The sequence below is a fragment of the Myotis davidii genome, unplaced genomic scaffold (assembly GCF_000327345.1).
Source record: "Myotis davidii unplaced genomic scaffold, ASM32734v1 scaffold111, whole genome shotgun sequence".
NCBI lineage: Eukaryota > Metazoa > Chordata > Mammalia > Chiroptera > Vespertilionidae > Myotis > Myotis davidii.
The window spans coordinates 765,472-780,162 of NW_006284347.1; the positions used below are offsets into that span (position 1 = coordinate 765,472).

The 14,691-nt window shown below is 53.0% G+C and overlaps 1 protein-coding gene across 2 annotated transcripts in view; it reads left to right on the plus strand.

Moving 5' to 3' along the window:
• CACNA1D (calcium voltage-gated channel subunit alpha1 D) overlaps positions 1 to 14,691 on the plus strand; it is a 306,783-nt gene that overhangs the window by 250,169 nt on the left and 41,923 nt on the right. For both annotated transcript variants that reach the window (XM_015571127.1, XM_006754674.2), the window contains 4 exons: positions 3,479 to 3,562; positions 10,847 to 10,891; positions 11,302 to 11,430; positions 13,749 to 13,814. In XM_015571127.1, coding sequence (XP_015426613.1) covers positions 3,479 to 3,562; positions 10,847 to 10,891; positions 11,302 to 11,430; positions 13,749 to 13,814 — 324 coding nt within the window. The remainder of the gene's footprint in view (positions 1 to 3,478; positions 3,563 to 10,846; positions 10,892 to 11,301; positions 11,431 to 13,748; positions 13,815 to 14,691) is intronic.

Below are 14,691 nucleotides of genomic sequence, written 5' to 3' on the forward strand. Positions count from 1 at the left end.
TAGCTTAAGCATGATTGTTCGTAGTTAAAGTGATTAACTACCCGCCTGGCACTTAGTTAAGGAGTTTCATCCCCTCCCTAACTTCAGGGAAAAATCCCTACCTGGGGAAACAACCTTTCTTGGAGAGGTGACCTTGGTTAAAACACATAGTGCCAAGAAGGTGACCAAACATATTAAGAACAGTATGCCATATATACCAGGTCCCTAGAAACAGCAAGGATGGACCGGCTCCCGGCACCACTTGAGGGCCCCGGCCTCATAATTCAGCTGTAGGAGATGTGTTGTGTGTCAGTGGCCGAGGGATATGGAGAGGGCCCTCTGTCGGAAGCTAATGTCTCATTTTCGGGTTACACCAGACTTTGGTGGGAAAGCAATGGGGGACTGAGTCACGCTCACTTGACAGTGATTTTATTACAAAGCCGGCTACTAAACCGGGAAACAGGATGTGGGAAAAAAGGCAGGCTGGCATTTCCTGCCTCCCCGGGACCTAGCAGAGCCACCTGGTCGGGGCCGGAGCCTTTGCTTCCTGCCACTTGTCCCAACTCAAGCCTCCTGTCGCCTGGGTTAGGGGTGTAGCCTCTAGGGCAGGGGTGGGCAAACTTTTTGACTCGAGGACCACAATGGGTTCTTAAACTGAACCGGAGGGCCGGAACAAAAGCATGGATGGAGTGTTTGTGTGAACTAATATAAATTCAAAGTAAACATCATTACATAAAAGGGTACGGTCTTTTTTTTTTTTTTTTTTTTTTTTTTTTTTTTAGTTTTATTCATTTCAAACGGGCTGGATCCGGCCCACGGGCCGTAGTTTGCCCACGGCTGCTCTAGGGTTTTGTGAGTGTGAGGGATCCCCTGGAGAGAGAGTTGAAGGGATTGCCCAAAAGTTCCAGGAGCTCCAATACCAGGCCCCTATCCTGTCAATTGAAAGTGATTTTATGTAGCATCATGGCTGCAGGGGCCCCATTAGACAATAGTTTTTTCCCAGTTGATGGGAATGATCCCAAGGTGAATACTGATGATTCTGGACAGCGAGAGAGGAGCTGTTCAGGAGTAAAGTCCAAAGTAGGCCACAGGGCTGGCACCCAGCACAGTAGTGGGCGTGGCCTCAGGTAAATGACGGGCTGTAACGGTGGAGCTGAGCGCATGGGCAGTGAGCTGCGGGCTGTCTGTGTGCCAGGACGGACAGGAGGAGGGATGCTTGGCTTCTGCTCTGTGTGGACGCCAGAGGCCCAGCAGTTACTGGAGACCGTGGATGATTATGAGGCACCCATCCCTCTAGAAGGAGGGGAAGGCCCACCACACTCTGGCTTTTGAGTTGCTAAGTCCCGAAGGAAAGGGCAGGCCCTGCCCCTCAGCGGTCTGCCACGGCTGCTCCTCACTCACTGTTACCCATCGCAACAGTGCACATCGTTTCAAAGAGAACTTGTACCCTTTGGCCCTGGGATGCCCACAGCCTCACTCATGTACCCTCTGATGCTGCCGGTCCGGAGACTTCCTCGCTGAAGTGGGCAGTGAGTTCCTCTGTGTCCTGGCATAGCTCTTTATCTCATCCCCGACCAGCATGGCTGCATGTTAGCAGCACTAGCCTAGTCCTCGGAGCGGCCCATCTTTCCTCGGTTTTGCCGGCCAAAAATCACACGTTGTGAGGAGAAAACTAGAAAGTGTAGGATGTGGTGTCTCTCTCTCTCTCTCTCTCTCTCTCTCTCTCTCTCTCTCTCTCTCTTTATAGGGGTCCTCCACAATTTCGTAAGATGTTGTTAATGAGAGAGGCGGTACATGTGTGGAGCTAGGAGTATACAGGAAATTGTTGTACCATCCTCTCAATTATTTTTTTTTAATTGGTATTTCTTAAGTAGACCTTCCCATTTGACTTGATCCACAGGCCATCAGAGTTGTGCAGGTGAAGTCCTGCTGTTGACTTGCTACAGGACTGAGATGGGGCTGGGAGGTGGCCGTCAATGAGGTAGCACATGGCTGAGGCATTATGATTGTAAGAGGGGAGGAGAGAGGTAAAGATGGGTCAGAAGTCATGGCAATTGAGTGGGGAAATCTTACTCTATTTAAGATGAAATTTTGTAAAAACCCAAATCAGTCAGTGTCATAGCTCCCCCGTGCCTGCCCTGGAGTGATGGACAGAAACCAAAATAAAGGTGCCTTCGCCCGCTGTTAGGACAGCCAACATGCCCACATTTTCTGTGGCATCATAGGGGTGAGGAGGCGTCAGGAGGTGGGTAAGAACCTGGTGGTGGTTTTGACGGATGGAACAGCGTCCTCTTAGCCTGGAGGATGAGGGAGGGAGGAAGGGAGGGAGGGCGGGGTGCAAGGAGGAGCTGCTGGTGACTTGGGGGCTTCCCTTGGTGGCAGTGGAGCCCTTGAACACCTTCATCATCCGTCAGTGCTCTTTTGCTCCACAAACAGCCTGGCTTCCCCAGAGTGAGCTTCTTTGCCACGACTCAGTGCCTCAGACCTGTGTGCACCCCGGTGCCCACCTCCCTGCCAGCCATTGCCCATGTCTGTCCCTGCTAGACCGAGAGCGCTGAGAGGACAGGAACCTGTGTGCACCCCGGTGCCCGCCTCGCTGTCAGCCATTGCCTGTGTCTGCCCTGCTAGACCGAGAGCGCTGAGAGGACAGGAACCTGTGTGCACCCCAGTGCCCGCCTCGCTGTCAGCCATTGCCTGTGTCTGCCCTGCTAGACCGAGAGCGCTGAGAGGACAGGAACCTGTGTGCACCCCAGTGCCCGCCTCGCTGTCAGCCATTGCCTGTGTCTGCCCTGCTAGACCGAGAGCGCTGAGAGGACAGGAACCTGTGTGACCCCAGTGCCTGCCTCGCTGTCAGCCATTGCCTGTGTCTGCCCTGCTAGACCGAGAGCGCTGAGAGACAGGGATTGTTTCAGGCACACCCTTTGTAATTCTTGCTGGCTGGCGAGGAGGGGGGAGGATTACTGGTTTGTTTTAGGGGCACAGAAATGAGAGAGTGTGGAATGTCTGCTGACAGTGTTCTTTAAGTGGAGGAGAAGGGGTGGGTGACTGGGTGGGTCCCTGTGGAAGGAGTCTGAGGGGCTTGCTCTTCCATCAGCATATGAAGGTTTGGGCCTGTCACCCTGGGTGTCAGGGCCGAGTTGCCAAATGCCTCCCTGTGTCCTGCAGATATTCTGCTCGGGTTATGCAGCTCAGAACCATGGGTTTGCATTGTGTGTGTGTGTGTGTGTGTATGTGTATGTGTGTGTGTGCATGCATGCAGGTTGTTGTGTGTGTGCGTGCATGTGTACATGTGTCTATGCGTATGGGCAGCCTCTCTCACACATGGAGGTGCACACCATCCACTGTGTCCCTTTCCCCTGGGCAGTAGTATTGCCTCCCTTTGGCTTCCCACCCTGGTTGCCAAGGGTGCTGCGGGGCCTTGGATGTGTGCCCATATGGTCCGTGTGGCGTTTCATTCATACATGCTCATAAATGTCTGCCCCCTGCCTGCTCTGTCCAGGGGTATTTTAGTGACGCCTGGAATACGTTTGACTCCCTCATCGTAATCGGCAGCATTATAGACGTGGCCCTCAGCGAAGCCGACGTGAGTATGCTCCCGCCCGCGGCCGCCCGCCTCTTGCCCTTCTTCTGTGTACATCCCGCTCCCCGCCCGCACTGGCATCACCTGGACAAGTCACAGAGCCCAGCCTCACTTCACCTAAAGCCAGGAGTTTCCCAGTAGGAGCTGCAGAAAAGAGGCTTTCCAAGGCAGAGCCCCAGCCTGGGCCTTTTTAGACACAGACCACCTTGTGGAGGACGGACTGTTTTGCAGCGTTATCCAGGGCACCGGTAGGCAGGGCAGGCGAGGCATCTCTGACTGTGTTGTTTTCTGTATCAGCAGTGATCTCCAAGGTGATGTATCTGTAACATGTTTGTTTCAGGGCAGTTTTTCAGGTAGCCGGGTGGCATAACGCTAGAATGTTCCCTGTTGATAACACTGTCCTTTTCTTCTTTTCTCCTGTGTGCTTCCTCTCCTCTGTGGCTGAATGCTTGCCCTAACAGCACTATTTCACTGATGCATGGAACACTTTTGATGCCTTAATTGTTGTTGGTAGCGTCGTTGATATTGCTATAACTGAAGTGAATGTAAGTAGCAAACTTTGTGTCCTACAACGTCATTGTTTTCTCGTTAAGTCTGACATAGAGGAGACCAGAAACGAACCCCCTTGCTCGCCCCCCCACGCCCCACCCCAGGGTTCTCTGTAGGTGTTAGAAATTCAGGCACACATGTCTCTTGAAAGATTAAGACCAATTTTGGTCTCCCCACCCTCACCCCACTCGCTTCCCCTGAAAGAGACTGGGAAAATAAATGTAGAATGACTGTTTTGGAGCTAAAACACTCTAATAGAATATCTCGTTACAACGTTAAGGGCTAGGAGTTGTGTGAGTGTGCATATCAGCACATCACCTGCCTGCTTTGTGCCTCAGTTTCTCCAGCTATAAAATGGAGTTCATAGTGTGTGCCCCGGTACCCACAGTGGTTCTGCGAAGGCACGGGAGGGAAATCCCACAGCTGTGCCCTGAGCATGTGGCCATTGCTGCTGGTGTCCTCACCTGTCCTGTCCCGTGTCTGCTGAATCCAACTGGTGGCACTGGGGCACGTCCCCATCCCAGCTCCCAAAATAGTGATGCAGCTGGACAGCTGCCCAGGACCAGGGGAAGGAGGCCTAGTGTGCATCTGGGTGGGGGGAGTCAGTACTCCTTTGCTGCCCTCAGTTAATCTTTTGATGAGGGGCTAAGCAGCATGGTAGGTGCAGTGGTCTTCCCTCCAAGAAGCAACCCAAGAACCCCCCTCCAAAATGAAGAGGCTTGAGAAAGGGGAGCCCCATCTCTTGCCGGCTCCTCTCGGGTCTGACCCTGGGCGAGACCGATGGGCCTGAGGCAGGCAGAAATGGCCGTGCCCATCTGGCCTGTCCCAGGTCATCCACAGTCTTCGTGGGTGTCCAGTGTGTGTGCCAGGTTGTGTCGAGTCCTTCGCGGGGACCGCTGTGCAGTGCTGGCTTCCTGCTCCACATCCCCAGCCTCGCCACTCCCCACCCTCGGCTGCCACGCTCTGCCTGGCTGACATCAGCAGGATCACACAGTCCATCCTGGTGCCCAGACAGCCTGTGTCAAATAAGGACAATGAGAACCCTTTCTGCCACCTGTTTGGGGCTGGGCTGATTCTGGAGAGCAGAACAGTGGGACACGCAGTCGCGAGGCCTGGTGGTTCTAGTCCTGGTCCAAACGACTGTTGCATCTGGTCCTTGCTTCTTTCTTGGGTCAACTGGAGTGAATGAAACCTGTCCTCCCTGCTTCGTAGGTATGTTGTGATAAAATGATATGACTGTTTGTGAAAATACTTGCTAAAAAGCGCAAAGTGGTAGGGAGATTTCCCATGCAGTAATGAGTGAAATGGACTAAGACATTGGCATGTGCATGAATGTGTGACTTAAGCCTCATAACACCCAAATCCATGCCATGACAAGGCACAAAATGGCATTTTACATCCCCTAACCTCCATAAGCCCAGACTTAGGAAGATTTCACTTCATGTGAGATGTTCCATACGTCAGCTATAGAATTGCCATTCATAATGTATAAGTTAGTCTGGGCCATACAGTCATCTGATGCTAATGGGAGAACAGCAGGGCCCTAACTGGGCTGCCGGGCTCTCTCTGAGTTGATGAGCAGACATCTGCCTGCTTCGTCACCTTGTAAAAGGCGCTTATAACTTACATCACCGTGTACTGCATGGGAATTCTGAAGCAGACACTGTGGAAGTCAGAGGTGGTCTGTAATGGAAGCGAAAATGTAATAAACTACACTTTCAGTAGGTCTCCCTAGAGCGCTTGGGGCTGCAAGCCTCGTGCCGGGGTTGGGTGTAAAGGCTTAGTTTCTGGGCACCAGGATGTGGCCAAGGCTTGTTTACTGAGTGAACAAGCCAGCTCTCCAATGCCGGACCCACCGGCTGGCTGGCGGGGTGTGGCACCGGTTCATGCGGCGACAGCACTGGCCTGGCTGCCTGGCTGCCTCTCCCTGTGCTGGGCACAGGAGCCCACTGCTTCTGTCCCCGCTGGCCCAGCCTTGCTCATCAGTGTCTCAGTGTTGTCCTCCTCCATGAACGTCATTAGCCAGGTCTACAGAAGCCCACACTAAGTTTTCTAGTTAGCATTTGACACCAGGGTACCTGCACAGAACAGGCTGGCATTGGGCCCATTCCCGACATTCACTGAGACTTTCAGGATCACACGGGTAATCATTGCCATACTGCCCTTTCAGTCAGTGACTTTTTCCCAGCCAGGCGTGGATGGAGGCCGAGCCTTCCTCAGCGGGTGGCAATGCCAGCCCTCTGCCGTGGGCCAGTAGAGGGCCACGGTGGGAGCTCTCAGCATTTCTGTGTGAGGCCTCAGTGCAGAACGGATGCTCCAGCCACCTTCTCGTTTATTCAGTCTTTCAACACATGTTTATTGCACATCTAAAATTCTTAGACCATAGGTGAAGCTTTGGGCAGGCACAGAGGTAAACGAGACCGGTGTCCTTGACCTCTGACGGTATAGCCAGCTCAGCGGGGCTTCTGACTCCTATACCCCCTCTCCCGCATCTGCCATGTCCTCCAGAGTAGTAGCACTTAGTGTGTCTCTTAGTGGCCTGTCCCCAGAGCTCCTGGGTCAGCTGAGCATGAACGCTCTTGGTTCATTGTTGGCTGTTTTTAGCTGCCGTACGTCATCATTATTTGCAATATTAACTTGCTGTGCTCTCTCCCCCAACCTCCGTTGATCTTTATTTTCTGTTGCCTAATTGATTTTCATGTTGGTTTTATTTTTAGAAAATTGTAGCGGCAAGTATATATATACATATATACGGTGAAGTCATTAAAGCAAGCGCACTTTAAGACTGTATACTTGTTTTTGGCTTCCCCACCTTTGGTTTTCGCTGAGTTTCACAGGACATGCTGTTGGTCATGGTCATCTAAATTGTTTCCCGCTCACCTTTTGTTGTCTCCGGCCTGGGCCTGAGCCGAGGCCGTCGTGGTCAGTCATGCTTGGCCCTGGGGCTTGCCAGCAAAATCTTCAGGAATGAATGATCCGACCTGGAAATGAGAAACCGAGCTTGCATTGTATTCTTTGCAGAAACATTTTGGATGGCCCTTTCCGTTGTCCTGCCTGCATGCTCACCCAGCCCTCTCCCTCCTGTCGCCCTCCCGTGGCCCCGGCCTGCTCTGTCATGGTTTCATCTCTCTCATGGACTCGTCTCCATCTCTTTCATGGCCACATCACCAAGCTGCTAAAATGTCGGACGATGCCTGGCAGGCTCACTTTTGCTCCCTCTCAGATGCCCGTTTGCTCTCTGGTGAAATGCATCCTGTTCTCCCCAACCTGAGAATGGCCTCTTTGCCATTACCATCGTTGCTGGGGGGCAACGTACTTATGTAGAACCCACGTCTGCCTTTTTATTACCCACAGAAGAGCATATCAAAGGTCAGTAGGGAACCCACTTCCAGGGACCCTAGAATTGTCCCTGGCTTGTCAGGGACCCAGTTCGGACCAGGTGTCCAATAGCTGCAGTCAGCTTCTTGTTCTGAACCCACAGTCAGGTTGTCCAACCCCCCATTCCATATGCTCACCCTTTTCTGGGGACCAGGTTGCTGGTTTCTGGACACAGACTCAGCAAATCCTTCCTCCCAGGGGTGTTACAGGCCAGGTCAGAAGTCATCAGAGGGAGGGCCCCCCACACACCCCGCCACAAACACTGGGTTCTCCAGGGCACCTCAGGTTAACTGGTTCTGGGATGTTGGTTTGCTTCCTGTCTGAATTGAAAAATTGCATCCTTTCGGCTTTTCCAGCAAAAGGTGGGAATTAATTCAGAAAGTGCTGACTGATCCCTTTGGTTGCACTTGTTGGGGGCTGACCCTGAGCCTGCATCTCAAGAGCCTGCCTGGGAGCCCTGTGGGAAGGGGCTGGGCGAACATCAGGAGGACCCCAGGGGCCTCGGGAGCTTCCTGACCCAGCATATCGTTTGGCCTCCAGAGGCTGTGGATCATCTCTCTGGAGGGGTCCCAGCTGATGACGGTGGCATCCCAGGCTTGGAAGGAGCCCCTGAGGCCATCTAGTCCCAGCCCCGAGGTGATACTGGAATCCCCTCTGTTGGAGACTGATCGCCCAGCCTCTAACAGCTGCCTGGGGAGCAAGTCCTTGCCCCGTCTCAGGTATCCAGTGGTTGATCTCAGGGTCCAGCAGTGTCCTCCTCCACTCCTTGTGAGGAAGATGGGGTGGAGTCTAATCTGTGCATACAAGTACTGAACCCCCCCAACCTCCAAAGAACCCATGGTCGGCTCTAACAGCCCCGGTGGGCTTTTCTAGGGCTCCCACTCTGCAGGGCTGGTCCGTACCTACAGGGAGAGATAGCTGGTGTGGGCGGTCGGCTGGAGATGTGGCCCAGCTTTCCCCTGGTCAGGACTGCAGTTCCTGGCTCTGGCAACACGTTAGTTAGAATCACCTGGAAGCCCAAAGCTTAGGCACCCCTCCCCCCATCAATGAAATAAGAATCTTTGGGGCAGGACCTAGCCATCAGATTTCGGCAGTGATCCCTGGGCAGTCTGATGTGCCGCCCGGGGTAAGAGCTGGCCTGCCCTTCCTGCAGGCTGGCATTTGTAGTGTGAGCAAAGCCATCCTCAGGGGCCTTCCAAGGTGTAAGATATTTTAGCAGCTTGCACTGTCCCGCGTGCTGCCAGCGACACCTCCCCCGAGCAGCCTCCGGCCCAGTGCGGCCGCTCGGGTGCACGCTGCTTGGTGTGCTGTTTGTTCTTGCCTTCCTCCCGTGCATGTTGTGCTGCCTTGTCCCTCCACAAATGCTGTCTCCTCCTCCTCTTTGCTTTTTTTTTTTAAACAAAAGAATATCCATGGTTTCAAGTCCATAGCCCAAGTTTTGTCAACTTCAAAGACATCGTTTGAAAGAGAGATGGGCACCTGGAAAGTCAGGGTGGCTGCTGACTTACCCATGTCAGAAGGAAGTGGGTGGTGCAAGGTCTGTCGGACTCGGAGCAGGACAGAAGCAGCAGCAGAAGGGGCCTGGCCAGAGCAGGTGGCCAGGAAGCGTGTCTTCCCCACCTACAGGCCCAACTCACGGGCTGTGTATAGACATTTCAAGTGAATGCTGCAGAGGGTTCTGTCTTATGCCTGCTCAGGTCGCCTTGGCATAGGCGTCAGAGGTGTGCACAGGCATACACACTCACACACACACACTCTCACAGCCTCACACTCCAGCTGCATGGCTGACCGAAAGCCTTCCTGCACACATTGGGAGACACCGAGAGCTCAGCAGAACTAATTCCTTCATTTGTTAAAGTCTTAAGTTGAATACCACCATCTGTCCCTTTCAGGAGATGTCATGTCAGTTGTTTGAGGTGAGATGATAGAAGAGGAGAATAAAAACGGTGACCTGGGGCTTGGACAGACCCACTGCAGAGTTCACCTCCTAAGCACCCCAGGTGGCCCAGGAGCCCCTTTGTACAGTATCAGGCCTGTTAGTCCTGGGTGCGCAATCACGTTGCTGAATTTCAGTTGTGATGGGATGTGCCCAAATTTTTCCAGGAGTTTTGTGGAATTTTATTTTTGGTTTTAAGAGGCAGCTGTTGGCAAGAGTGAGGCTTCAGAATGGAGCCGTGATGGTCCCTGTATCCCTGGGGAGGAGGCCCCATCAGATCAGAGTGCGCGTCCACGGCGCACACAGCCCTTAGCTGCACCGAGGCACCGTGTGTACAGAAAGGCTACCTAGCAGCCGAAGTGCACGCAGCAGTGCTGGGCCCCAACCAGAAGGGCCTCCTTGCCTTGGGGGTCACCTGGTATACCAGCTGCTCCTGCAGAGGTGCCACTCCCGAAGGGAAGCGCAAGGCCATCATTCCCGGTTCTTGTTCAGCCCTCCCTGTTTAATGTAAAGATGCCTCCTGATGTTTGCTACAGTTTTCTTACATCCTCATTGCATTTTTCTGAAGCACTTATCAAGCACCGAATAAGTGCCAGATCCCATGCTGGGCACTGAGTGGAGTGAGGCAAGGTCCTTGCCCTCTGGGGGCTCCCAGCCTGAGGGGGAGGCAGTGATACAGGGCGGTGAGTGCTGTGATTCTGCACCCCGGGGCGCCGCCAGACCTCTGCTGGGGTAGAGCTCTCAGGGCAGGCTGGTCCTGAGCTGTTGCTCCCCAGTAGTCACACAGAGCTGAGCTTGGTCTCCCTTGTCAGTAGTCTGAGCTGCCAGTGGGAAGTGAAGGGAAAATAGATCTCCTGCCCCCACTGGCTCAGTCTGTCCAGCTCCCCAGCAGCCTTGCCAGAGATGGCATCATGGGACCCACACTGCCCAGGCGTGTGGCCCCAGGATCAGAGTGTGGTCCAGGGCGCCTGTGGGCCACAGGCAGCTGCCACTCCATTCGCCCCATTTGGTAGTCATTCTGCTCCCCAGAGTTTGGTTGGCCCTGCAAAGCAGTCAGTTTTGAGACCCACAGCTCAGAGGCAGCGAAGAGAGCCAGGCTCCCCAGAAGACACACAGAGAGCCCCACTCTGCATTCTGACAGAGGGACAGCTGAGGTCTTGCAGCATTATCGTTCCTGGGTGCCTGTCTGCCCTGGAACCTCACATCCTGGAGGTGACTCAGAAAGGAGTGTGAGCCTGGGTCCATGGCTGCCCGCCCTCAAGTCCAGTTCCAAGCGGAGTCCCTGGCATTTTCTCAGGGAGGGAGAAGGTGTGTCGTCCGAAGACATTAGCCACACATTTTTTAAAGGGGGGAGGGGATGTCCTCCCGGACCACTGCTTCCTTCCCAGTTCATTAATTCCTGTTCAATCTTTGATTTCTTAAAGCCAACTGAAAGTGAAAATATCCCTGTCCCAACTGCTCCACCCGGGGTAAGACCAGCGACTAGTGCCCAGGGGCTGGGCCTTTTCCTCGAGTTTATTTGGCCATGTCGAGTTTCCCCAGTGTTTCTGTATTCTCCATGATTGTTCTTCCAGAACAGTGTCTGCAGTGGTTTGCATTCATCATCAGTGTCCAGTACTCTTGACCAGCCCAGCATTCACCTCTTAACACACTAGACCACGTGGACATGCATGTGCTGTGTGGACGCAGTTTTCCACGCCCTGTGTTGTTAGCATGTAACTTCTCCTTTCATATCATGCCTTTCAAGGTGAAAAGGCCCTAGAAACACATCTTCAATTCTTACTTCTGTCACCTGTGTTTGCATCTGTTGCTGTTTTTCTGAAAAGTGTTGCATGTTCTACTTTCCATTGGGTTTGACCTCTCCATGATAACCCTTCAGAACTCTGAAGAGAGCAATAGAATCTCCATCACCTTTTTCCGTCTTTTCCGAGTGATGCGATTGGTGAAGCTTCTCAGCAGGGGGGAAGGCATCCGGACACTGCTGTGGACCTTCATTAAGTCCTTTCAGGTAAGGGCCGGGCCACGGGCTTCTCTTTGTCTTTGAAGAGCCTTTGCAAGTCAGTGATTGTCCCCCATCGTGGCAGATCCAGACTCTCTTCTGTATGACCACTGCCCACCTAGGTCACGTGACTGCCCGGGCCACATGACCACCTAGGTCAATAGAGAATATGGAATGCTGGAGAGACCCGACCCTTTGTTACTTGGGTAAATGAAATAGGATTACCTCCTTAAAGGAAGCAGGAAAGAAAGCAGTAAGGACCTGCGCCTGAGAGCTCTGCACCATTTCCAACTCTGGGAGATGTGGAGCCTCTGAGTACTCAGTCTGGTCCTCCTCGGAAGCCCAATGGTAAATGGTGATGTCAGAGAGCATGCTGGGTCCCAGAAGACCCCAGAAGCCTCACACCCTCTTGCTAGGGTGGCTTTTCCTCATACGGCTGCAATGGTCCTGTCAGCTGGTCTAGATACGAATCAGGGACCACTTCGCCGGGGCCAGCGCATCTCACCAGTGTCTTAGCCAGTGCCTGGGAGGGTAACGGAGTTGAGGACACTTAGGCATAAGCCAGGTCTCATCGTCATTTGTGATTCTTCAGGCTGGTCAGCCCAGTTCTAGTCTATTCCTGGACAGAACCTGGCTTCTCCCGTGCCTTCCAGCACCCCACCCGGTACTCGAGTCCTCTGGACTGAGAGCGGTATAGATTCTTATTAGAAAGGTACACCCATGTAGGGAATTTGTAGATAGGCACAAGCACTAGAGAATGAATCTTATATCTTGTTTTATTATTATTATTTGACTATTTTAATTCAAAGGTAATAAATGCGCACATTAACAAGGGAAGCGATCCAAAGATATATAAAGAAAAAGTTCACACTGACCCCCCACCATCTCTAAGGTGACCAGCATTGACATCCCAGGAAGCGTTTTCCCACAGCGGGTAGGATGTGAACATGTAAAGAGGAGAAGGGAGTAGATCCAGGACCCCAAAGAAGGAAAATCACAAGTCCCGGGGGGGCAATGCAGGAGGAGCCAGAATGCAGCTCTGAGACAGGAAGGCGGAGCGGGGCCTGAGGCGGGTGAGCCTGGATCTCGGTAAGGGATGAAACCCTAGACAGTTGTTATTAATATGGAGTGGAGAAAGCACCCGTTTGTGAATGAACTGCTATAAAAACACAGTGAATTCATGTAATAATGTCATTCTTACTTTTAAAGAAATTGCTAAACTTTTTTACAGATAAATCCATGTCATGGAGTAGTAGTTCATAAAACCCGAGAAACGGTGCCAACAGAATTCTTAAATATTCCATAAACTAGGAAGAAAATGCATGTAGGTATAGGAAAGCCTGGCCCTCACCCTGTGGACTCAGTGAACCAGTCCAGCCGTCAGGATGGTGTTACTACCCTAGCCAGGCTGGTGGTCACAGGTGCGGAGATGGCACATGTTGGGAAGTGTCACAGCCACTGGCCTTTAGCGGGCAGGAGAGGAAGTCGATGATTTAAACATGTGTGCCTGGCATTAGGGCCAACAATCTGGGCATTCCCTGAAGGTGTGCTGGGCACATGGACATCTTCTGTCACGTGGGATGAGATAAAACAGCAGTTGAAGAACACTGGGTCAGAGGGCCAGGGTTCTGACCTGACGCACAGGCTCATATCTGATGTTCCTAAGGAGAACCCAGGCTTGACGACCACCCAGGTAGCTCCTTTCTCCCCTGGCCCAACCCCCAACTCACTGGTTCTTTCGGAAAGTGTGCATTTTAAGAAAAGTGTCTTGTTTTCTAGATTGACGGCCAGAAAGTGGTTCTTTCCCTCTGGCCCAGTAATTCCACTCCTAAGTGTTCTCCTTAAGGGAGCACTTCAGCAGATGGCCAGGTGATGTTGCAAAGTGCTAGTGCTTGGCAAGGTGAACTACAGGAGCCCCTCGCTCCCATGCTCACAGGCCCACACAAGCAAGCGGGAGCCATCTGAATTTCTGAGCTGGAATGGTTTGATCAATTGTAGAGTTTTCACAAAGGAATCAGTGATGAATGTAAGCATTATTATGAGAGTGGAGTGTCAGTGGTGACACTGCCTAGGGTTAGGATCCACTGTTCACGACCATGGGAAGCTGTCCTGCCTGCAGCTCTGTGACGCTAGGTGTGCACATGGCTGGCATCTTCAGGACTGAAGTCATGGTGCTGGGCTGGGGTTTAAAAGTCCATTCTCTCTATGATGCTCTTTCCATATAACATGGAAGAGAAAAGCATGTGGGCCCATGTGGGTCTTCAGTCTGTACCAAGCAGCACGGGGACTAGAGGCCAGCGCTGAGTCGGGTGCTTCCTCTCTTCCAGGCACTCCCGTATGTCGCCCTCCTCATAGCCATGCTGTTCTTCATCTACGCGGTCATCGGCATGCAGGTGAGCTCAGGGCCCCGTTCGCTCGGTCGTCCCAGATCTGGGGCAAGATGTACCTTCACCAGGTGAAATGGAAAACCAACACGACTGCTGCTTGAGAGAAAGATGTGGCTCTAAAGGAAGGAGCCTGTGACAGAGAGAGCCAGGCTCAGAAGAGCAAGGAGGGGTTGGACTAAGCCAAGAAAAGCTGGGTTTGGTGGTTCCCCTCACCTCCACTCTGAGTCTTGGGAGAGTCAACTGATCAAGAAAACCTATAGTTGACTTTAGCAACAGGAAATGCCAGACTAGAGAAGCCAAGATTGTCCTATTTTCCGCATCTGACCTGGAACCCTGTCTTGCCTCAGTAGCACCCTGAGGAGAAGCATGAGACCCAGTCTTCTGTGACCCGGCTGGGGGGCTACAGGCTGCTGGCCAACTCCTCCCGGGGTGGGGAACAGGACGGGGGCTTCGTCAATAGCAGCCCTGACCCGAAGCTGCAGTGGGCAGAGCCTCCAGGAGGAGGGGGTCGGGGGAGCCCCCCGTGGAGCCAAACCTTGCTGGGTGGTGTCTGCCACGTACTCTGTGGGTTCGGTAGATGCCCTCTTCCAGATAAGGGAGGGGTGCGAGTGTAAAGAGGTGGCGTGATTCCAGAGGAGAGAAGGGGGTCATGCTTATTTCTTCTATTCCGAAGGCAGAGAAGGATTCACAAGTCGCTAGGAATCCTAGCAGGCGTTAGGAACCGAGCATCACACGCTAGGGTCCCTGTCATTCAACAGCATGTGCGCTGTGAGCCCTGAAAGGCCCTCTCTGGGAGGACACTCTCACCTGACCCAGAGCTGTCTCAGAGAGCTGGGAACTGCATGCACGTCCACGCGGGAGGCTTAGCCTGCGCCACGCTCTT